At 35.8% G+C, this 24,121-nt stretch overlaps 1 protein-coding gene across 2 annotated transcripts in view; it reads right to left on the minus strand.

The window, feature by feature from the left end:
• LOC115442032 (blood vessel epicardial substance) overlaps positions 1–24,121 on the minus strand; it is a 54,638-nt gene that overhangs the window by 5,418 nt on the left and 25,099 nt on the right. The window contains exons 3-6 of one of the 2 annotated variants that reach the window (XR_003938514.2): positions 6,245–6,347; positions 3,937–4,077; positions 2,818–2,953; positions 98–1,702 (exon numbers count right to left, since the gene is read on the minus strand). Coding sequence is in view for 1 of the 2 variants with exons in the window: in XM_030166986.2 (XP_030022846.2) it covers positions 2,818–2,953; positions 3,937–4,077; positions 6,245–6,347 (380 nt within the window). In the remaining variant the exon portion in view is untranslated. The remainder of the gene's footprint in view (positions 1–97; positions 1,703–2,817; positions 2,954–3,936; positions 4,078–6,244; positions 6,348–24,121) is intronic. The other variant, XM_030166986.2, reaches the window with a different exon arrangement.

Below are 24,121 nucleotides of genomic sequence, written 5' to 3' on the forward strand. Positions count from 1 at the left end.
AATAATGTATGCCATGGTAGCCAAAAAAAAATGATTTTGCAAACACGTGTATGGCCGCGAGTGGAACAAAACTATTAAAAAAAAAAACAATAATTACCTTCAATTGTCGATCTTCCGAACATGCTATGGGATCGGACACAAGGATGGGATCTCGGGGATCGTCATTATAAAGCTATATTACTAATACTTATATGGTAGAGGTAACAACTATTCGATTAAAGCACAAATTGTTATTGCAGCCAAGATTAATAAGGTTGAGGTAACACTGAAAAGATGTATCTAAGCGATATTGAAGATATTTTTTAAATAAAATAATAATCACAATAGACTATAAATGCAAGCTCATAAAAAATGCAGTAAAGAAAATATTTATAAATACAGGTTAAAAAGGCCGATCACTATTTTTTTTTGGTACACAGAATTAAGTTTATATTTGTTTTAATAGATTGCGGATAGTAAATGTAGAAATACTCTTACTGGATTATTTTTAGTAAGACTTGAAAATGCACTCTACAAGATTTTAATATCTTGTTTAATTTAATAAATATCTATAAATTGAACATTTAAATTTAAACTTTTCTTCGCAACTATTATTAATCTTGGCTCATATATACCTAGTTCAAACTGTGTCTAAGTTAAAAAGATAGCACTACATAGACTAGTTCAATTAATACTAGATAAAACATGCCAAAATATACTAATATATGTACCATATGAAAATATGATAGCGTTATATATATTATATTGCATGCAAAAATATATAATTATATTATGGAAATGTGCGAATAAATAGTGAATACTGATATGAAATATGTATGTATGTACGCGTGATAGTTTTATTTTAAAGATATTTGCTGCATATGCTTTGAATGTGTGAAAAACGAAACATATACGGATAATTTGTTGGAATTTGGGCAAAAGTTTAGTTTGATGAAATTGGTTAGTTTTATATAGCTAGTAGTAGCTTGCAGTGGAACTGTGACATTATTTATTGCTAATAACGTGTGTATTATACCAGTTTCATCAAACCACTGCATAATATGCGATGATAAACTTGGAAATTGGGTCATTTTGCAGTTCATGGAAATAAAACTTATAAATATAAATTGACATTTTGGTCATGGACGGACGCGTCACTTACTAGCTATTGATAGCTTGATCTTATCTTAAATTTATTAGTATGTCCACCTTATTACATTATGGACTTGTTAGTCAATAAAAGATAATAAAAAATTGCCAAAATTCAAAAAGATTTTTTGTTAGTAATTAATTTAAAATTAAAGCTAATGCCAAAAGGCAATGTCAAACTTAAACTTATAATCGATACGGTACAAAATAAATATCGATTATACGATATAATCGATACATATTTTGTTCTAGCAGCACTAGGCATAGCTGCCCACTAAAGCGAAAAGGGAACACGAAACACAATTACCGATATAATTGGACAATATTCACATCCCAACCCAGCTAAACTACAGACCCAGCTTAACGGAACTGAGATGGAATTTGATTCGATTGTGTTCGTTAATAATTCCGTAATTTTTTTAAACTTTATATATGGAACTGCAAAATGCCTCTTGGGCAAGGAGAAGGCTGGCATGAGGAGATGGGAGATGCGGAGATGCGGATATGAGGAGATGAGGGTGTCGCCGTCCTCAGTGGTGCGCAGGCGCGGCGCGCAGCAGCGGCGCGTGCTCGCCTGCAGCCAGCGCGCCACAACCCACACGTCAACGACACGTCACAACAACCAGACACCACGACACGCACAGTCCCATTCACATTAGCACATATTTTTTTAACAAGTTTTTTCTGACCGGCTTATGGAAATGTTATCTATTCTTTTTTAGATTAAACTAAAGCTAAAGTCTCATAAATTTGATACTTTTAGCATGCACGGGACTGTGCCTACGTGTTCATTAGTAAGTAAAACATCAATTTATTTGAGCATGTCTGCTTACAAAGCTAGTATCAAAGGCCATAGCGAAAGACATGGACAGAATCTAATGACACTTTTTATTCGAAAAAGCTCTTCCACTTTAATTAAAACTAGTGACATTGTAAATTAGTTTCATACTATATTTATTGTATACATAAAATACATAGATCTTGATTTTTTTTCTTTTATGGCATTGATATTGAGATCTCATCCATGTATGCTATCACAATATGATAGAAAAAATCAGAAGAAAAGCAGACATACTGAAATTTATTAGCTTAAAAATTAAGCTTAAAATCTTGATCACATTTTTATTTAGCGATAATGTTAAAATTTAAACCTACGTAGGATATTTAGATAAGAAAAATATTGTATAGTACTGCAAAAGGTAGACAGTCAAAATTGCTGCAAATCCTATTTTTATCAACACAAAAAAATATATATATTGTTTTTGCATCTGGAAACACCGCAATGTTTATCAATCCCAACTAGCAACACCAAGGTAACGTCAAATTTTTTATTTTATCGTATTCCATCGGATTTGGAGCAATTATTTTAATTGAATCGAATGGAATTGTAAATTGATAAAAGTTTCGTTTTACGACATGTTTACTAATATCGCATGCAAATTTTAGAATAATAATTGTAAGCATCTGTTTTTACATTTTATGATGAAAAGTAACAAACATTATAATATCAAATTTTAAACTCAACTGAATTATTAAAATCACACAAAAAGTTTTTATTGCCAAAAAAAAAGTTTTATTCTGATACTATTTGCCACATGGATATGGATATATGTTTAAATCTTGGTCCATCACAAAACAAATGCTTAAAACCTTCAAGGTCATCATATGTGGAGTGTCATCAGCACATACCTTGCAGCTGCCGGTTGAGCAGCGCGGTGATGCCGGGCCCGTCTCCCGACTTCTTCACCACCAGCATGGGCTTGTCCTCGCCCTCCTCGTAGCTGTTCGGCAAGTGGCCGTTGCTCACTGCCATCGTTTCGCTCACCTGAAAATGTAATAATAATATCATAATATCAGGCCTTTGTTATTTATTGTCCCACTGTTGGGCACGGGCCTCCTCTACTACTGAGAGGGATTAGGCCTTAGTCCACCACGCTGGGCTAGTGCGGATTGGTAGACTTCACATACCCTCGAAATTCCTGTAGAGAACTTCTCAGGTATGCAGGTTTCCTCACGTTGTTATTCCTTCACCGTTAAGCAAGCGATAACTCACAAAAATACACACATAGTTTTTAGAAAAGTCAGAGGTGTGTGCCTTTTGAGATTTGAACCTGCGGACATTCGTCTCTGCAGTCCGTTCGACAACCAACTAGGCTATCGACGCTTTTAGATGTAATAGATGGGTTTTGATTCAAAATTACATAGTATTTAGAGTCATTTTGGTAAATGTTGATGTACATCTATTTTTACAAGTAATTTGTTTAAAAGAAGCAAAGAACGAGGTCATGGTGACCTTGACATACGTCAGAATGATGCAAGTTCTAACCTGAATGTTTCATAATTTGTCTTTACAATGAGGATCACTAGAAGCGATTTATTACATTTCCTATACAAATTAAGCTGTTGTCACTTGGCTTCGCGTTTAAAAGTAGCAAATAAAGAAGAAAGACGTTAGCCTAGTTTTACATCGCAAGAAATATGAAACAAACCCTTTATGTTAGAGATAAGACTTCTATTATTCAACACGAACTTTAATGGTTGAATAAATTTTATGAGGCTAGTTTAGTGTTAGAATTATCTATATGACTCCTACTCTCCATACTTCCAGCACAACTTATCTTTAAACAGGGGCCGCACTCGGTGTAAATGCTGGGGGGTCATATGATTTAAATATATTTAAGTCGAAAATATTACTTCGTTCTTCGTGAATGTAAAAGATATTTTCGATATCATTTTTGAACTAAGCAAAGCAAAATGCACAATAATGGCTCCAGTGGAGTAAATTTGCTGTGTTCGGATGAAACAAACCTGCATAAGTTTGTGAACGACGTCTCTGCCTAATATGTGGTCGAATACGGCTTGCAGGAAGCCGTCGGACATGATCGACAGCTTTAGCTTGTCGCGGTGCCACACCAGCACCCGAGACTCTTCCATCGCCATTATGGATACCTGTAATTTGACGTCATTATTTTGGTTTAACGGATTTATGTGTGCAAACGATGGGATGAAAGTAGCGCAATCTATAATATGTTTGGGATAAAAAGAAATCATCAAGAAAACATTCTATTTCGGATAAAAATAAAAATAATTAAGGATCTCGTTTGGGACTTATAATTAAAATTTTGGCTTCAAAGCCTCCAAGCACCGATAGCATATAAATTAAAACATAGAATCAAGTTATTAAGAAATTCGATCATTTCATTCCCTTAGTGAAAGATAAACACCGGAACTCAATCAATAACCCCCCATATGACTCACTCTTAATCCCCACCTTCACTCGACACAGATTCACATCCCTTTTATCGTTCGCAATAATTTGAACGTATTTACGCGCTCATTTCGCTTTACGGCCCCTCATCTCATCCTGCTCCCGATGACTTTCGATTTATACCAACTACAGAGGAATCTTTATTTCCTGTACGTGATGGGATATAAAACAATCCTTTCGAATATGCGAATGCACTTTGCCATAGTTTGTAATGAGGACATTAAAGTGGGCCAAATCACGTCATTTATACAGCAATTAGGGGCCTGTTTCATGATATTTGATCAACTTTAAGCGTCGAATATAATATAGGGCGACCAAATAAATTGTAAACGATAGAGTACTATGCGCATAAACTGGCTTTGCGGAAAACTTAACTTGCGGATAACAATACTTGAACATTACAAAATAGGCCCTCAGTATGCTTTTAAAATGTCTACGTATCGGGTGAAACTGCCAGTGCTTCAGAACACAGTAATATTTTTTTACGATGAATTGAGTAACTTTTGTTGAACTCAGATAAAAAAGCACCAAGAAATTTTATTCAGGGGACTTGGATCTTAATCGTTCCAAGCTGGTCTAATCCAGTTTCGTGGCCAAAGCTTTATAAGCAATGTGTATGCATTACGCGGTAATGGTTAGTTTGGATCTTGAAACTGAGGAGGACCCCTTCAATACACAAATTGATACGTAGTAAGCATTTTTTTACGTACAAAATTATTTATAAATACCAGAGCTCTGAATCGTAGCTTTCCATAGGTATTAGAATATGTAAATTAGTTAAGAAGTTATATTTAACACAAACCTTGGCGACGGGAAACTTTTGGGAATAAATATTAAAATTGCCAAAGTTATAAATTGGGCTTATTTTAGTAAATCTGTAAGGACTGAAGTCGCAGATTCTTCAGTCAATGAAGTTTTATGTGCTGTTATTTTTATTTTCTACCTTATATCACAAATAACCAGGTAATATAAATAAGTAGGTTTCAGGTCTCTATTACCCCACGGGAATGTCGAGACGAGCAAGTACCTTGCCTGAAGATAAATGGCGATACATAAACAGTATCAATACCACCCAAAACTTCCTGCCCTGCGCTAATTTCAATTTAGCACCCTAACATCCGAGACCAATTTAGATTCGTATACCAACGCACTTTTCATCAAGCAACAATCAACTGTCACACCATTTTTAATCATTAATATAATCCAATTCCAAACTATATCCCACCTGTCTACCCCACTCATCCAGAATTCGCGACCCAGTCAACAGTTGAAAAGGGCCCACGCACAACGCGTCGAGACGTCGAGAGTGAAACCGCATTACATAACAATACTAATCGGCCACTTGTGCCCGCCGCCCACGTGCGAGCCGAGCGGACCCGCCACCTCAATGGGACAATTTGTATAACACTACATTTCGTAACCCCGCAAACGTTTGCAAACAAACTGTGGCTGGCAGGTTTTTGTAATACATTGAGAAGAGTTTTGAGGTTAGGGCTTGTTATTCATCAATGGTTTATTCTGAAGTGAAGTCGGAATACCCCCTTGCGAATAACAATTTAAGAAAATCGTTAATACTGCTTCATATTTTGACTAATTTTGAAAATGTTGAAATTTGAAAAGAATCGCAGTATGCGTTGGGGGCTTATAAGGAAATAAGGGGGTCATCCCATTCGTCATACGAAATCAGAGCAATGCTACAACTTCTACGTCGATTGTCTTTGTGGCCTGTACGAATCGGCATCCATGCTTATCTATTGGCTCCACTACTATCCGAAGAAAAACAAAACACTAAACGCAAGACTACAGAAAGAGACGTGTATTAATATCAAATCAGAAGCGCATTCTAACCTGGAAGAACTCATCCGTCGACACGCCGAACCACTCCGGCGAGTCGAGGAAGTGATGCGGGAACACAATGTGCAGCGCCCGCTGGTTTTGCGAAACCACCAACCTGTAATATCATACATACATACCATTATTACGTTAGTTATGAATGCGTTTCTTCAAGAAGTCATAGTTATTTGTGGTAAGGTAGTTGGGTGAATCAATACTGAAGTCTCTAATCGTTGATGTCTCATCTTCTCCGTGGCCGTCCTGAGCCAAGGTTCATAATCCGTTAGTGGGTTGCCCCCAACATGGTTACTTAATTCTTACGGTTGCGAGCGCCTCAAGCGGTAATCCAAAAATCCGATGTGTGTAAAAGCCGACCCTTGTCAAATCACCAAACGTAAGTCAATCTATAAAAAATACCGAAGTGGTTTTCGATTTTATTAATCGAGGCAGTTTTATGTTTATGCAATAAAAATAGGTTAATTTCATTGGTTTACACTACTGTCTAACTCTGTTACATCTTCCCATATTTTCCCTTCTTAAAAAAATCGTTTTCATAGAAATAAGACTTTACATTTACCGAAGGGAAGTAAGCATGATGTCATATAGTTAAAACATGTTCAATTGCTCAATCATCCCATATTTGCATTCGTTGTTGTTTCACAATGAATATTGTTAGGTGGGCGGTGGATCAAAATGGCATCTCCATTCGAATCAGACGCATCCGGTGTCTGATCCCCAAATCTAGGCGCATCTACGCATCCTACGTCTTTAAACTATCATTTATAATACAAGCGTGTGCATTTGGCATATTATGCTGCTTGGTATAAAGTAAATCAACGCTGTGGAAAATAGAAATTCTTTACATATATTTCTAATAAACTCGATAATTATTATATTACGACCCTGAATTACGAACCTCAATTTGATCTTTGTGACCATTGGAATAGATGTGTTTTTGGAATCAACAAAACGCATAAGGAAATGAAATCCTAAAAGAACCAACTACAAAAGAGAGTAATTTTCAGGCGTTTATCCAGACTTATAACAAGACAATTCTTTAAGCGATTCAAATAACCATCATAAAAGTATGATATCAGTTAATAAAGATAACGATCGGCACGATGGTAGTAAACCGCAAGCGTGCCGCCACACGTCACACGAACGGTGCTAGCCGCAACATCACCTGTCCGACACAACTAACATTACTGACATGTGAAAAAAATCTGTTAGAGATAACACAGATAGGTCACTTGATATAAAGGTAATAAATACATTCCTGGATGTCCAACCTATCCCCTGTGACATTAGATTATTTTCTTAAAATGTATGCAATGCTATTTATATATTAATGATTATATACATAACCTTGTTATCTATCTTTCGTTTTTCCAAGTACCAGAAGCACTATTGTCTCTGCCAAATATTAAAGTAAACAATAAAATAGAGCATCACCAAAATCACTCAAGACACTGGCGCAAAAAAATAATCTACAACCAACAGCCAAAACAAACATCGCCGTTTATATCCAAATCCTACTTACGCAATTCCTAAAATCCATCAAACGCATAAACAATCTTCGGACACTTTGATTTACAGGCCTCTTTGATCCCGCAAGTCCGTGGGCGTGAGCTATCGTTCCAGGAATTCGTCGACCACCTCCCTATCATATATTTTATAGAAGGATTAACCTGTAGACAGCGGTCGCCATTCAGACAGGGAATATATAAATATTATAAACGCGAAAGTAATTGTTTGTCTATTTACGCTTTCACAACTTAACCACCAAACTTAATTTGATAAATTTGGTATGGAGCTGGCGGTTCAGGAAGGGATGTAGGATCCTTTTTTTTAAATATCTCATCAACTATATATTCAACGCCTTTCATGCCAAACCTCAAACGGAAGATAATCGAAAATACAACTAATACAAAAAGTTTTAATTTTAATAAATCGAAATGCAAACAAACTTTCGAGTAGCTCTAAACTATCGTCATAAACAGCAATGTACCAAATAAGTCTCTCGAGTGCAAAACGCAAATTCGAAGAAGACATTTGGAAATACGCTAAAAATCGGAACTTGTTAGGAAATAGGAAATTTTTAAGAATGCAAATTTTAAGTTTCCGTGCCAGTTGAAAAGTATAACTGTTATAATGTTAAGGATGACTTTGTATATGATATAATATAACAAATATTGAATAAAACTATATTGCAGCAAAAAACAAGTTCTAAGCATATTTGATTAATCTTTAAGTAATATTATGTTTCACGTGAAATGCTTTAATACTTTCCATATTTAAACAGTAAATATTCATTCATATTATTCCCAAAGGCTATTACCGATACCCACCCCTCATCGAATTCATTTCGGCAACCATGAATATTTACCGTTACATTTACATTTAAACAGAACAATATTTCTACCCTGAAACGCGTTTATGAAAAAAATCCAATCTGTTAAAATGCAACACCAAAATAAAGCGCCGAAAACTAATAGATTATAATCTTCTCATTTTGAATTAAACGGGAAAAAATAGCGGAAGTTTATTAAGGCAAATTTAATAAGCCTCGGGCATACCTCTAATTAAAACGTGTCGGGGACAAAGCTGCAGCGCTCGCGGGCCTCGTCTCACCATGTACGTACCAAACTGCACTTCGTTACACCTAGGTTGTCACAATGGTAGTTATCCGATTTTATTGCCAATGGTGGTGATAGCTTGGTTGAGCAATTATACTCAATTTAATTTAGAGCCTGTCTAAATATGCGAACATTCGAGTAGAAACCAGATTTTACATTCATCTCTTGATGGTTCTGTAAAGAATTTGATATGTGAAATGTAAATCTTTTCTAAATATGACAGCTGATATTCACGAAAAAACGTCCCAAATCCCATTTGCTAATAAAATTCTAGCTGTCAACCGTGAAATAATTATATAAATAAAAAATAAAAACATTATATCCAAAACTAAATCTTAGACCTCGCAAAAATATGATAATAATAACAAATGTCGGTCTGCCTAATGAAACAATAAATCACAGGATACGCACACAGAGCATACAGCGGCCGGGGCACGACTATAAATAGAAAAGAAAAATAAATTACGGCAGCTGGATAACGCTGGACGCGCTGCCTAGCAACAGAGCATTAACGGGTAATCCCACTTAATAAAGGAACATTAAGACTTTTTTCAATTCGGATGTCATGACATCAGAAAAGGGATTAACAACTGTATCACGAAAGAAGTAAGCGGGTGTTATATATCCGATCCTTGCAGTAGCTAGCCTTTCTAAGTGGTAGCATAGTAGGTATTTTGTATGCGAGAGTCTCTTTGAGTTTCTCTTTGTGTTACGGTTTGAAGAAAAAACCGCTAGGGCCCAGACAAAATTCTAATGGGTTTCTAAAACTGGTAAAATATATCCCTAGCGTCTAGACTATCACATCGGTTGATACCTGACCGTATATTTTTTGGCTTGGAAGTCTCAGGGTAAAATATACAATAACAAAATTTAATAATAAATCTACTCTAGGATAATCATAATTATATGCTAATTTTACACCCTTCCGAGGATTTTCACCCAAATAAATGAGTATATCTACTAGCAAACTCTATATAGAATTTGACGATATTATTTGCTGTCAAATGCACGAGCCCTAGCTTACTTTGTATAATTGATGACATCAATTGCCAATATTCCTACTGGAGGCTGCGAAATCAATCCACTAATAGGCTTCTCGCTAATAATTTATGTATATGAGCATAGTATTGGGCCAAGATGATGTTTAGGAATTGTAACTTGTCAAGAACAGAATATATTTAAGGAGATGCCCTGGAAGTCCAGGAGAATATATTAGATTTTGTTTCTATGTTGAGGGTTACGGAGTTCATTATAAGACAAAAAGAACACTTGTACTCTGTGCCTTTGCCTATATCCCAAAATACTCGCGTAAGCTTAGCTTCATTTTAACAGAGATAACTTGCCTTGCTGTACAAACTCACAGTATATACAACTAACACGTGATAAACATTATAACCGTGGACTATATATACTGCATTATCGCACAATGAACACATAATCATAGCATTCATCTTAATTGTTACGGAACAGAATTGTATAATTTACGTGGCATCAGAGTAACTTTGCTAAGTATAATAGCTGGCAAACAATTTGACCACAATACTGCATAGTGGGGGATTTTTTATACGTTAGTATAGCTCCACTGTTATACCTTCAGATTTAACTTAGCATTTATGATATCCGAGCCAGTCTGGAAGAAAGAGAGATCAACAGAAGGAACTGCTGAGCTGGTTAAAACTGGAAAACTGAAGTGTCCTTGAGGGTCAAAGTTCTTAGTTAAATTCTTTATACAAATCATGTAAATAAATATTGATATAAGCTTAATTTATTGGTCAATTCTCCTTATTTAATGCCTATCTGTTGGTTCAAGTGGAACTTTGACATTATTTGACATTATCCATATGAGGCCGAGTGTTGTCCCGTGTCAATAGAAAGGTCATTGCATTGTCGCAATTTAGGTAAAGCCGATCATCGTACACTCTATTATGTTTTAGACCTTGAAGTAATTAATTATATTTTTGACAGCATAAAGCCAAGAATGTCGGCTGACGGTAAATGATTACGACCATACGTAAATCAGAAGAGCCGCGTTAGGGACCTTTAAAGGAGACTTCATGCGCCCGCGAAAACTTATCGACCATTAGAAACATTGTATTGTTATCATCAGTCTGTATCTTTACACAATCGAAAGTGGACGAGCTATCTATTAAATGTCTGAACCTCTCCCTCCTCCCATCTTTCGAAAACACATCTACTATGTGAAAAAAGTCCTCTTATTGTGAAATAAAAAAAAATCATTAAAAACGAAAGAATTGCTGCAATTTCACATCGATTTTTCGAGATACTGTCACCCAGGTTTTGTAAGCTCAATCTTATCACAGAATGGATACAACCCCGCATTACTACTCACAAATGTGTCACACATAATCCACACGATAATATAGTTAATGAGCAATGACAATGTATATTCTATACCAGGAGCCTTATTCTCTATGACAGTGTAAGCTCGTAACGTGACCGCATTACGTTATCTTTGTGAAATTAGCGTGGAATGATCCTGTATGCCAATTTCTATTGTTATTAACGCAACGCGGGCGTTGAGTGTTTGTAACGAACTGTCAAGATAACGTGTAGCATGGAGAATAAGGACAAGAGAAGACACAAAAGGGCTGGCAGCGACTGGATGCATAAAGCAGCAGGCCCGGCTCTGTAGCATGCCTTGGGAGAGGCCTATGTCTAGTAGTGGACTGCAATGGGCTGATGATGACAATATAGAATAAGGTTCCTATACAAGCATATAATGTTGAGTAAGTTACTTAATGTAACGTAAATGAGTACTAATATTACAATAATGTCCTTTTTAAACTGAGTGGATTGAAGTTACGTAAAATTAAGTTCTCATAACAAAAGCACTATTATACAATTGCCTAAAACCCGGGGATTTAAAATCGCTTAAGGTATACTAAATGCATATCCAGTTGGGACAACGCCAGGTATAAACGATGCGAACGTATTTATCGACCTAGTTAGAACGCTCGGCGTTTTTCTAGTTCTCATTTAAAACAGTCCGCAAGCCGGTTCCGGCACCAATCAAATAAAAATCAAACTTATTACATTTTATTATGGGTTTTTATTGACTACTTGCCTTCGACGGTTTCTAGGGTTCCGTACGATATAACGAAAACACTTATGAAATCGGCAAAATTTTACTTGCAAAATACGCTGTCAGTGTGAGCTGTAACTCCAAGCCGGCCGTAAAGGTTAACGATGCGATGCGACGGCTGTTCCACAATGCTTAAACTTGATAATTGCACGGAACCCTTTCAAGACATGGTATTAACGCTAATCTGACCTTTTTTTAGTACAAAATACGCTTAGTGATTTGATATCTCATGTCTCAGGATGGCGAACGCAGTGGAATACTAAACAATACTTTATAATTCAAGGTGTTGAATGGTGTTTCTACTGTTAATGGGCGGTCGGTCGTATCGCTTATCATCAGGCGAATGGCAAGCTCGTCTCGTTATTTAAAGTAATAAAGAAAACGAATAAATATGACCAATATAAATTGTATTCTAAAAAATAATGGTACGAATAAACTAAAATGTGGTTGAACCACTTGACAAAGCAATTTTACTTTCATATTTCAGTCGCCTACAATTTTCCTTTGGAAGAGTACGGGGACATTGTAGTTGATGAAGTTATTGGGAGTAATAAAGCATGTAAGGTTATCTAATCTTAGATGCTGTTAAATAATGTCCAAATAAATGTTATCCACCAACTAACGTATAAAGCAATTAATTTATATAGTACTCTTTTACACACCATTCTTCATTTGGGAGATTGATTTTGTATTTGGTCGCCCTATATTATATTCAACGATTAGCGTTTACACGGGCTTTTATTTTTTTTTCTTGGAAATAATCTTAAAAAGAAAACATATTATAGCATTATTCAAATTAATAAGTAAATACTTATGACAATAATACCAATACTATTTACTAGACATCCAAATTTCGCGCTAATATGTTGTCTAAGACCAATATAGGTCAACTTAAAAAAACGATGTCACTTTTCCAGCGGTTTCTTTAATAACCGGTGTTTGAGTGCACGTTTAAAGATCCATAAAACGAGGTGAGAGGGAGGTAAGAGTGCGTACTCCCAAGAACTGGGTGAGGGCCCGCTGAGAGCACACATGAAAAAAAACCTGTTAGAGGACGCAGGGTTGCCGCGTCTGGAGTGTTGCTAGCTTACTAGCTTTGACAGAGTTAGATTGGATTTCTTCTTTAAATTTCTGTTGCTGCACATGAACATTTAAAAGGAGAATTGCTATGCATGTTGAGGTACTGTTCTTTTTTTAACTTGCCCGATCGGATCGGATATTATATTTGTGCAAGACTGGTTAGTCTACACGGTGCAATGATTTCTCAATTTTACCCCTAAGTACAGAGTACAATTAAACTCAGGTAGTTTTGCGCTCTAAAAAAATGCACCAGAAGAACCACACATTCGAAGAGTGCATTGCAGTGCAGTAACAATAGAAAACTTTTTAAACTATTAAACATAGTGTCATAAGGGATATAACTTCACTTTTAAGTTTTAATCAATATTTCATACTATTGCATCATGAACTGCCCTGCAATAGTACGTTGTATAAATCTATCACACGTATCAAACAAAGACGCAATAACCTTTAACACCAATTATCGACTCTCACATGCATCACTATGTTTTATAGCTGTCACCAACTAACGGTTAATGGTCAAAGCTACTCTGACAGCTAACCATGAGTCCTCTGGTTTTTTGGTGTTTATATAAGAATATAGGTAATAATAATATCAGCCCTGTATTATATACTTGCCTACTGCTGAGCACGGGCCTCCTCTACTACTGAGAGGGATTAGGCCTTAGTCCACCAGGCTGGCCTAGTGCGGATTGGTAGACTTCACACACCCTCGAAATTCCTATAGACACCTTCTCAGGTATGCAGGTTTCCTCACGATGTTTTCCTTCACCGTTAAAGCAAACGATAATTCACAAAGAATACACACATAATTTTTTTTAGAAAAATCACAGGTGTGTGCCCTTGGGATTTGAACCTGCGGACATTCGTCTCGGCAGTCCGTTCCACAACCAACTAGGCTATCGCCGCTTTTTATGGATAGTGAAAATTACGTCATATCAGGTGAGCGACTTAATTCTTTACCGGATTATCTTTATCTTTAGTCTTTGGAATCCACTGATGTACATAAGGCCTTCCTGAAAGATCACCAGACAAACTTATCAAAAGCGGCCTGCATCGAGCGTATTGCCGGCTTATGCTATGAAACTCTAGTGGAGTTCTTATTATGTATTTCTACTCAATAGAATAATTGCGATTCCATTAAAAACCCCGCCATAGTTGCAAGGCAAGCACAATTCGAGAGACGCGCAGTCGTTAGTCGATATTTTATTTATACTGCATGGTTTGTACTATTAAATACATTAAGTCACGTAACACGGTAAGAGACTAAAGAATATATTGAACAATTCATTTTTCCGTATAATTAAACCCTTATCTTAGCAACATTAAATAATGCGACAAAAGTAAATCTAACCTGGCTGTTACTAGAACATTACACCGGGATTGTCTTAGTGCCGCCCGGCAGAAAAATCGAAAGCTTATCGAAAATAAGTGAATGAAACAACAATAGTTGTCTATTTCTATTAAATCCAGAGAGATCAAATGAGAAGAGTTCCTGACTTTATGTAAACTTAAAGTAGTAATAAGAGAATCAGATCTCCGATTTTATTCAAAATCGATTCGAATATAGTTCGATAATCTAATTGGAATATATTCAATAGATTAATATTTATATGGCCCCGAGAAGCAATCTACCTTAAGACTAGTACTTTCATAAAGCATAGTAAATACCCTAGTTATACTAAACTTTTAGGACCATGATCATGCAAGATCCAACACCATGTTCATGAAACATTTTTTGAATTATAACAAAACGACGCGAATCCACAGTAACTACAGCGCGGGCGGCAATTACCGAGTTACGTTGTTCGTTGATTTTTACAGCCCCGAGACTCGACCGTAAACCTTTTACGTGGGGCCGGCTGAGCGTAACAAAGCGCATATTATGTACTCAATTAATCTTCGTTAAAAAGTAAATTCGCTCACACATCACGCATTTATCCCCGAAGGGGTATATAGAGGTGCAACCAGGGCACCCACTTTCGCCAAATATGTTCTGTCGCATGATGTGAGGGGTGAGCCTATAGCCATATCTGACACAAATTCCAGACTCCGGACTGATACTGAGCAGAAAAACTCAAATATCATTTTGCCTGACCCGGGATATGAACCCAGGACTTCAGAGCGCTGCCGTACCGCGCATGCATTTGCCATGTTCTTATACCAATGTCGAGATGTGAAGTTGGTTTGGGTAGTGCTAAGCGTCAAATCTGAACATAAACAGAAGAAACACCCAAAAGTTTAAATCACAAAGTTCCCTGCACTCGTCACAATGTCATTAATTTTTACAATACTCAATTTGTCATTTTCGCAGGAACAATGTCCTTAATTTTTTAAAACGAAATATAGTAGTCAGTACCACCCTTCATAATATACTCTACGTTTTAATACTGGCTCATACCTTATATAACAAACTAGAAATAATCAGCAAAAATAGTTTGCAACTAGTCGAATGAGAAATGTTATATAGTAGATTTGCAGAACCCGACAAAGTATGTGCATATTTGATTACCACTCGGGTCAGCCTATACCATATGAGAGGGTTTGATCGACAAGAGATATGAAAAAGCATTCATATTGACTATGGTTCATAAATATTGAATTATTAAAATTTCTCTATTTTATTAGTCGAAAACAACACGGTTCTTTATTTTAACTGGATCTTTTCATATTACGGTTTTCACCTACCGTCTAGAGTCTAGACTATAGAATGTGGAAAGCCAGCATTCTATAACATTGATAACCAAAGTGGTCCAAGTGGTCCCCCAGGGGTCCACGGGAGACTCGATGGGGATCTATGTTAGCGTGACTAAAAATGGGGATCCACAATTCGTAAGCGGGGTTCCACGAAAAATTATTTGCTTTGATAGTAAATTACTAAAATTTTGGATTAACTTCAGCTATCAATGTAAATACATAATATTGATAGGGATCGTAAGAGACATGGTAACCCCAACATAACAGTCCAGATGTCCCCTTCGATGGCTGCATTTGTAATGCACTTTCTCTGCGAAACCAAAAAAAAACAGCGTCTACCGGACCAGCCAAATTTTGAAAGAGGTCTACGAGGAAAAGTTTGATAACCTCTGATCTATAATTATGGTGAAACTTCGACGCATATAATAGACTTATCGAAATGAGTGTTGACGTTTAGTTTTCTTAACTTTACTTTACAAGCGATAATGACACAAATATAACTACACCTATTTTAATAAACACATATCACACATTTATCCTCAAAAGGGTATGCAGAAGTGCAACCAGATTACTCTCTTTTCGCCATCTGCTTCCTTCCATAATGTGATAGGTGGCGAACCTATCGATCAACTATTCTAAATAATGGATATTTGAAACACCCGCTCCATCAATTCCTATACTAAAATTTTACATAGAAACAGCCCCAATCGCACCGAAGCATCAGAGCCCTTGACCCTCGTAGGCTTTTATTTACTTTAAAATCGACGTGTAAAGCACACGATGTGATTAATCAAGGGTGTGGCCGAGACCTGCCCGTGTAATAAAGCCTCGATTATTTCGATCACAATATACTGATATGAAACATAATAAGCTCGAGCGCTTGTTCGCGAAAAGGTAGGCAGAGGTTTTAGTTGACAAGAATTCGTCGAATATATTACCTACAATGGGAGAGGTGAAGTTTATTTTCATATCCGGGATCAATTTCAATAAAGAACAGATCTCATCATTTTTAATGATAAATATGATTGTTCAGTTTAGAAATCGAACCCCATACAGCAATGACTACTCGTAATTAGATCAATATACGCGAATAGAGAGAAAATTTACACAGAACTTGGAATTTCCCTATTTATAACCACGTGGCCAGGTAGTGGTACAGTATATTGTAGGCTGACAAGCAAAAATACACATGACGTCAATAGAGAAAAAGTTTCTGGTCATCTATTCAGTAGTTTATGCATTTACTTGTAACAATAACGTTCACAAAATAGCAAACTATTATTATACTTATTAGTTATAAGAAAAAGGAAAAGCATTACGGTAAATAATTTGAGGATTCAGGGCACGTAATATATACACAAACATAGCTATACGCGTCCCGCGACGTTGCATATCGGATGAAGCATTATTTCTAGGGAAATGTATGACGGAGAAAAATCCGGTGTTACGCAAGTCTATTTGTTTGCAAGTTAATGGAATCTCGGATAAAAGGAATATATGTGCTTAGGTTTACTCGCAGATTACATTGGCGTATCCCCTTGGCTATCGTAAGGCGAATAAAATGGATTGTAGGTACCTACTGTAACCTATTCCTGAATGTCTACAACTATCAAGACTTATTTAGACGATACTGTATTTTATGTGAATTAGACTAGCAAGTTGCTCGCCTGAAAGTAAGCGTTACGACTGACTATAAACATAATACCGCATCAACTGTAATGTTTTTTATGTTATTTATAACATGCTTAGGGGTTAGCCTTCACTGTGTGATATTCTACGGGGAATCAAATATGGACGAGACTTAAGTAAAATATTGAGATAGAAAGAAAAGTAATTGTGCACCGGATGAGCCGTCGCAAATGAAAGTAATAAAAAAAGTCAAAGTCAAACAATACCTGAGGCCACCTACATCACAAGACGAACGCTGCAAGTCGCGCAACGTCGGGAGAAAATTTCAATATATTTAAAACCACGTTATAATCCGAAAAATAGTTTTATTTCAATGCCTAACATTCGCGTAAACATAAGAAATCATTAAGATCATAGACAATCAAAAAATACAGCAGCCGCAGACAATTTCGTAACATTTCTGTCTTTACATAGACAAGATTGTTTTTTCGTAGTCGCGCCGCCTGGTAATATTACACGTCTGAATCCGAGAGGCTTGGATAAAAGCAAATAAAAGTCAACAAAAATATATTAAGTGAGCTGAGAGTAAATTAAAAGTTCCACCAGGCCGGCCGTATAAACATTATATTGGGGAACATTTTTAATGAATACATTTCAACGGGTTCTTACTAGGGTTACCTTCGCCGAATGAATTACTAAGGTAGCTGTTTATCGGGAATTTTGATTTCTGTTATTTTTTATGCTCAAGCTTGTAAAAGTGAAGGGGTGGAAGTGAAACTAGTAAAACCGCGCTTCGTAGAAAATAGCTCTATCACGTGATGTGATAGATGACAAGTCTATCATCATGACCTTGATAACAATCTATGTACTAAATCTTAGGGTATTTTTACAAATAGAAAAAAAAAAAAAGATTTTATTAATCCAAGTGTATTTTGAAATAAGAGTATCAAAATCAAATATGCTATGCTATTGGCAAAATCCCATTTTTTTTTCTTCTAAAGATTAATGTGCATTATTGGACTACAGCGACTTATAAAACAGTTTATTTTATATCGATATTTACTGATATAATACCAATCAAAATAAAAACATTTTACCAAATAAACCGTACCAATAAGTGTTTTGTGAATTGAAGTGACCTCAATAAGTCAAAAAAGGAGCGACTGTAAACGGTCGATTTGTGTAGCCAAAATTGGGGGCCAGCTGCCTACCGCATGATGCGTGCTGCGGCGCCCAAGGCGATAACTGGTAATGTGGGCTCAACCAGACGTAATAATGATCAAGCAATATGCTAATAAAGTATGTTAACTTGAATGTCTATTGTTTATATTACGTCTATATTTCCCAGTCTATTCTCTGTCTGTTCTTTAACTGCCTTCTTGGCTTGTTGTAATGCGTACGCGGAACGAGTTCGAATATGCGCTGAATTCCTGGGTTCGAATCCTATGTCGGACCAAATATAATTGTTACTAAGTTTTTATATCTGAAATAAAGTAATTTGAATTCGAGTTATTCGAATTCATCAAGTTGACGGTGTGATATCCACATGCCTCAGAAAGCATGTAAAGCAGTTGGTCCTGGACATCCTTTCTCTCCGGTCATGTCGGATTGCTATCTCACCGGGCTATGAGCCTGAAAGAACAGAGAGTGGACCAGTGTATTGCGCACATACTTTTACACACATAATATCTCCTGCATACTTGACTGAAATTCTTTGAGATAGACTCAGATCCACTCATATTTGTCAATAAAGATAGATTCACTTTGATTTGATTGTATTGTTAGATGGCTATTTTAATTGTCACAACCTTTGATCAAGCGAACAATTTGCTCGTCTCTTTCAGTTTTTCACAAGCATGGATAAGTAGGAAAGAATGTGTATTACAGTTAACCACGATGGATTCGCTGCAAAGATTTCTGCATGAGGCAAACATCTCGACCATTCCTATTTCCTCCCCGAACTCGCAACAAGTACTACTAACCCCATTGTGGTGAGAGCTGGGGATGACGAGAATTGCTTGGCATATATTGATTTTCAACCTAACTTAGGAAAAAACAGTGAAATAAATATTCTTAGAATCATTTTTCATCACAAAAACTTAATGCAAGTGTCTCATCCAGGGCACGAAAAAACTTACTAATAGTAAATAATAAGACAGTTCCCAACTAGATCGATAAAGATGATGTTGGTAACGATAAAACTTGGAATAAAATCTTATTTTGAAATAGTATTTAGATGAGAAATATATTATGTAATAATTTAAATTTTGATTTCAAGTAAGTATAAAAAAACTGGCCAGTACGAACATATATTATGTGATTGGAGTCAAATCTTCGAACACCGGCCAACAGATACTATAGTATAATACCGCCTCGAGATATCTTCAATCCAGAACAATATATTTTATAGTCACAACGTATTTTAAATCAAAACGTTACACCAATACAAGTATACAGTAGTGAACTAGTCCAAAACCCTGGCTTAAGGTTGGCGCACACCCAAACACGCTGCACATTACTCATCGGTAAAATGTATAATGTAAAGGAAAGTGGAATTAGTGGCGGAAACACCGCGGCTGCAAATCAAATTAACGACTTGGGTACGGAAGTGCAACCGACTTCACATTAACAAAACTACTGACTAGTGACTACTGTTTTTAGTTAAGGTGCTTACCAAAGACACTCGTGAAAAATAGTTCATAGATAATGTTTGAGCATTATAGGATATGTCAACAATACGGCTACTCGGATCTTAAATGAAGAGACAAGTCTAACATCCGCATTTACAAACATTGGTGTCATGTACAGAGCAATGCTAAAAGTCTGTTTCACAGTGCTTTCGGCATTAACTCTGGCATCTCGACTCTGAGATTGGTTAATCTTTCAATACGACTACTGCAGTAGGCTGTCAGATAAACAAAGTCAATGAAAACTATGAAATTAACGAGTGCCCACCCCATGCATATGAGCGCACTCCGAGTCCTCAAAGTATTGCTTCTGAATACGGGTGTAACTGACATAATTAATGATTGTATAATATTATAAGTTGAAGCGTATTAACAAAGTGTTGGCAAAGCTAAACCTTCCTATAATATGGGCGAGTGTAGGAGAAATAAGAGGGGTAGAAATGTGAAAAGGAGGAGGTAAGATTACGAAATTTATAAATCCACAAACGCTTCGTAACATAAAACACCTAGTTGGGCCGATACACTGATTTGGACAGCATTAAATATGCAAACGGGCTAATGGTGCTTAGTTGTCCAAATTGAGCAGTTTCGGCCGAAGTCGTGTTGCCAAAGTGCCACTCCGACTATTTTGAATTATTTAATTAGATATACGCGTTGTAATATTAGGACTGAATAATGGATAATTATAAAAAATCGAATCGTCACATTTTCAAAGCGTTACGTAAAATTAAAACTATAAATAATTATAGTGTTGTTCACACGACATCCAGACCCAAAATGCTTAAATGCTGAAAATGTGCGTTTCAAATTATAAGTTTTGAGTGAAAGCCACTTGCCACACAACATCAACATTAGATACAATTCCAATACCGAGCACCTAAACAGTCGAACCATACACAGATTTAAACCACCCAACCTGCAAATCGAACCCCAACTCCATTGGCTTCACAACCTCACACTAGATCAATAAATCAAGAAAAAACCAAATGACACAACCCTTCACACGCCGCAAAGAGGCCGGCAAGCGGTCAAACAGGGCCGACGGTTGCGCAACGCACTGCGTCGTGCCTTTGCACCCAGCTTTTGCTTTTAACCATTAAAAAAACTAAGACATTAGCTCGCGATACACGGTAATGTTTGACTGTCATTGTTATGGAGTGTAGGTGATGATGCTGTAGTTTTTCCTGATTGGTGGGAATCTAACGAGATATAAGTCTGTTTGTCAGCAATTCTAGCAGTAAGTATTAAAAAAAATATTATTTTGTATCCCTCCATAAATAAACTAATAAGTCTACATTCTTGTAATTATACGTCAAACAATTTACTTCAATCTACACAAGTATATAACTTCAGAGACGTATACTAGATTATGATTCGATTTAAACCAATGACTAAATATAAAGAGGACAGGCCTCAAAAGTTAGCTATATGAATAAGTTATATTTATGTTAGGGAAATCGACGCAGAATTGTCAATATATATGTCTATCTCTTTTACTCAAAGCTTATTTGGAACGCAACAAAAAGACAAAAATAAATGCTTTCTTCGCATATGGGACTATTTCGTTTACTTCAACACACTGGGACCGCCTTGCGGCAGAAACGCCATTTTATGCTGGCCAGTCAGCAAGTACATGTAGTGTCAGACGATGTAAACAAATCTTCATAAATATTGAATTTAAAGTAATATAATCATATTCTCAATTGTTCAGTGTGTTTATTAGTGTATTTGTTAAGTTTCGAAAATGACTCAGTGTTGTGTGAAAGGATGCAAATCGAATTCACGCAAGAAAGACCGAAATATATTTTCATAGGTTAGTAACTGTTTTTACCGAAAATTAGCAAATATCTTTGTATAATTACTTTTTGGATGTGTTTTTATCAATTAAAATGATATGTGGATCTGGTTTGTTAAGCTTTGGACCCTTTTAGGCGTGATTTATACACATTAAAATCATTATGTTTGTTTACACACGAGCTTAGGGATGGGTGGGTGGATTTGTTTAGAAATTATTGATATCGATATTTTAACAGACGCCCGTTTATCAGTTACGGTTTTGTCTTTGAAAGAATGTTAGAGCACACATCAATATTGTATTATTCAGAAGGACAAACTAAGTGAAATTAGAATATTTTTTAAGATAACCAAAAATTTAAAACCAAGGCATAATGAATTGAGAATATTGAGCGACGTGATTGGAATCCTACACCAAATACATATTTCTTTACATTTTGAGAAGATATGCATAAACCACACGTTTAATTAACGCGAGTAAAGATAACTGTTTTCCAACAATATTCCCGATAAGTAAAATAGTGATGATTATTATACTTCACCTAATAGTAATATTACTTTAATATATTGCTATGAATAAAATTAAATTGTTACATAAAAGAATAGATAAACATAAAAGAAACAACATAAAGATGAAATGTAAGATATATTTTACAATTGGCGGTCTTATGTTTCGAGCAACCTTTGCATGCACGGAAATAGATACATAATCATATTGTTGTTATTGCAAATAATTATTATAATTGATTATCTTAACCACCATTTTACGGTCATTGATTTTAGTTTGCTGAACCATAGTTATGTTTCTCGATCAAAGAGCATAATAATAAAATAAAATAAAACCAACCAAATAATTGCTGGCTACGCTATCTTATTCCATTTATCATGTATTAAATAAATATCTTAATCTGTAACTTAAATTTTTAGCAAGGAATAGTGCAACATACAAATATAGATCAAACACAACTGGATGTTTGTCACAACAGGTACTGCTTTGTTTAACAATTGTTACTTATAAATCAGTTTCAGTTTGTTTGTTTACATTATGATTTGTTATATTTATATTATGGTAGTTCCTAACCCCTTTCGTATTTGATCTTTTTGGGGCTTGTTTGTCTCTCTTAATTCTTCGATGTCGATACAAAATTTTCGGTACTAGCATATCACTATTGTAAGGGGCGGAGTCGGCACCATTTTGTTCATGAAATGTGCCGCAGTAGCAACACCAACCGAAAAGTACTGCCAAGTATTGCGAGCATAAGTTATCCAATTTATTAAACATTGATCTTCATAATGTCCAGTACTTAATGGCCAGAATGAACGAAAGAAAACAATCGATTCCAATTAACAGTCACTTACAGGTAATCTTTACAATAAACAATTAATGTTTGTTACATTGTTTAATAAAAGGCAATTTTAAATTAGTTAAAACAATGAACAATATCGTGAGACCTTGAGTCGTTCGCAGGAATCACGATCGTTTATTGTTTCGATACATCTGTAACTTAATTAAATAAACAAAATTATATTTCTATTCTAAATATTATTTTCTCTAAACACGTAATTTTTTAGTTAAATTCTACATGACGTGTTATTTTTCAATTTGTTATGTTCTTGTCAAGACATGAACAAATTATATGGGACCAACTTGGTAGGTCTTTCGCATCGTGTTTTCGATAGGTTCTAGATGTGTTTAGTTCCAACTTTAAATAAATATTGTGCTGCGATTTGAATAACTTAGCACATTCAATAATTCACATTAAATGGGATTTAATATTTTATTCGAGTAACGAGATCAGTGAAACTTCATGCAATATTTTTTCTAATTTAACCAGTTTTTGCTTATAGACAGACATAACGCCTACCATCTGGCCATGAACTTATTTAAATTATTCAGGTGCATAAATATGATAGGTTTCGTCTAGACATTTACAAAAATCTCGACACGCTTACGTAGAGGGAATCTCATTAGGTCGATGGGCTATCCACCGGGGTTATATTTTCTAAGCGCAAGGCAAGCTCCCGCTCCGTGGAATACAAACAACGCATAATGCTGGAAATACCGATGATATGAGGGTTCCAGCGTATATTTTTTTCGTATTTTACGATAATATTTTTTTATATTAAGTCGGTAAAATCAGTAAAGCTAAGGGTGGATAATAAATTCAATGAGGTCAATAAATGGCAACATTTTTGGAAGAGCTTTGGTTTAAATAAATACATCTGAGACACAGTATAGTCCTAACCTTAAATTAAGATCACGTCG

The sequence above is a fragment of the Manduca sexta genome, chromosome 19, assembly GCF_014839805.1.
Source record: "Manduca sexta isolate Smith_Timp_Sample1 chromosome 19, JHU_Msex_v1.0, whole genome shotgun sequence".
Taxonomy (NCBI): Eukaryota; Metazoa; Arthropoda; class Insecta; order Lepidoptera; family Sphingidae; genus Manduca; species Manduca sexta.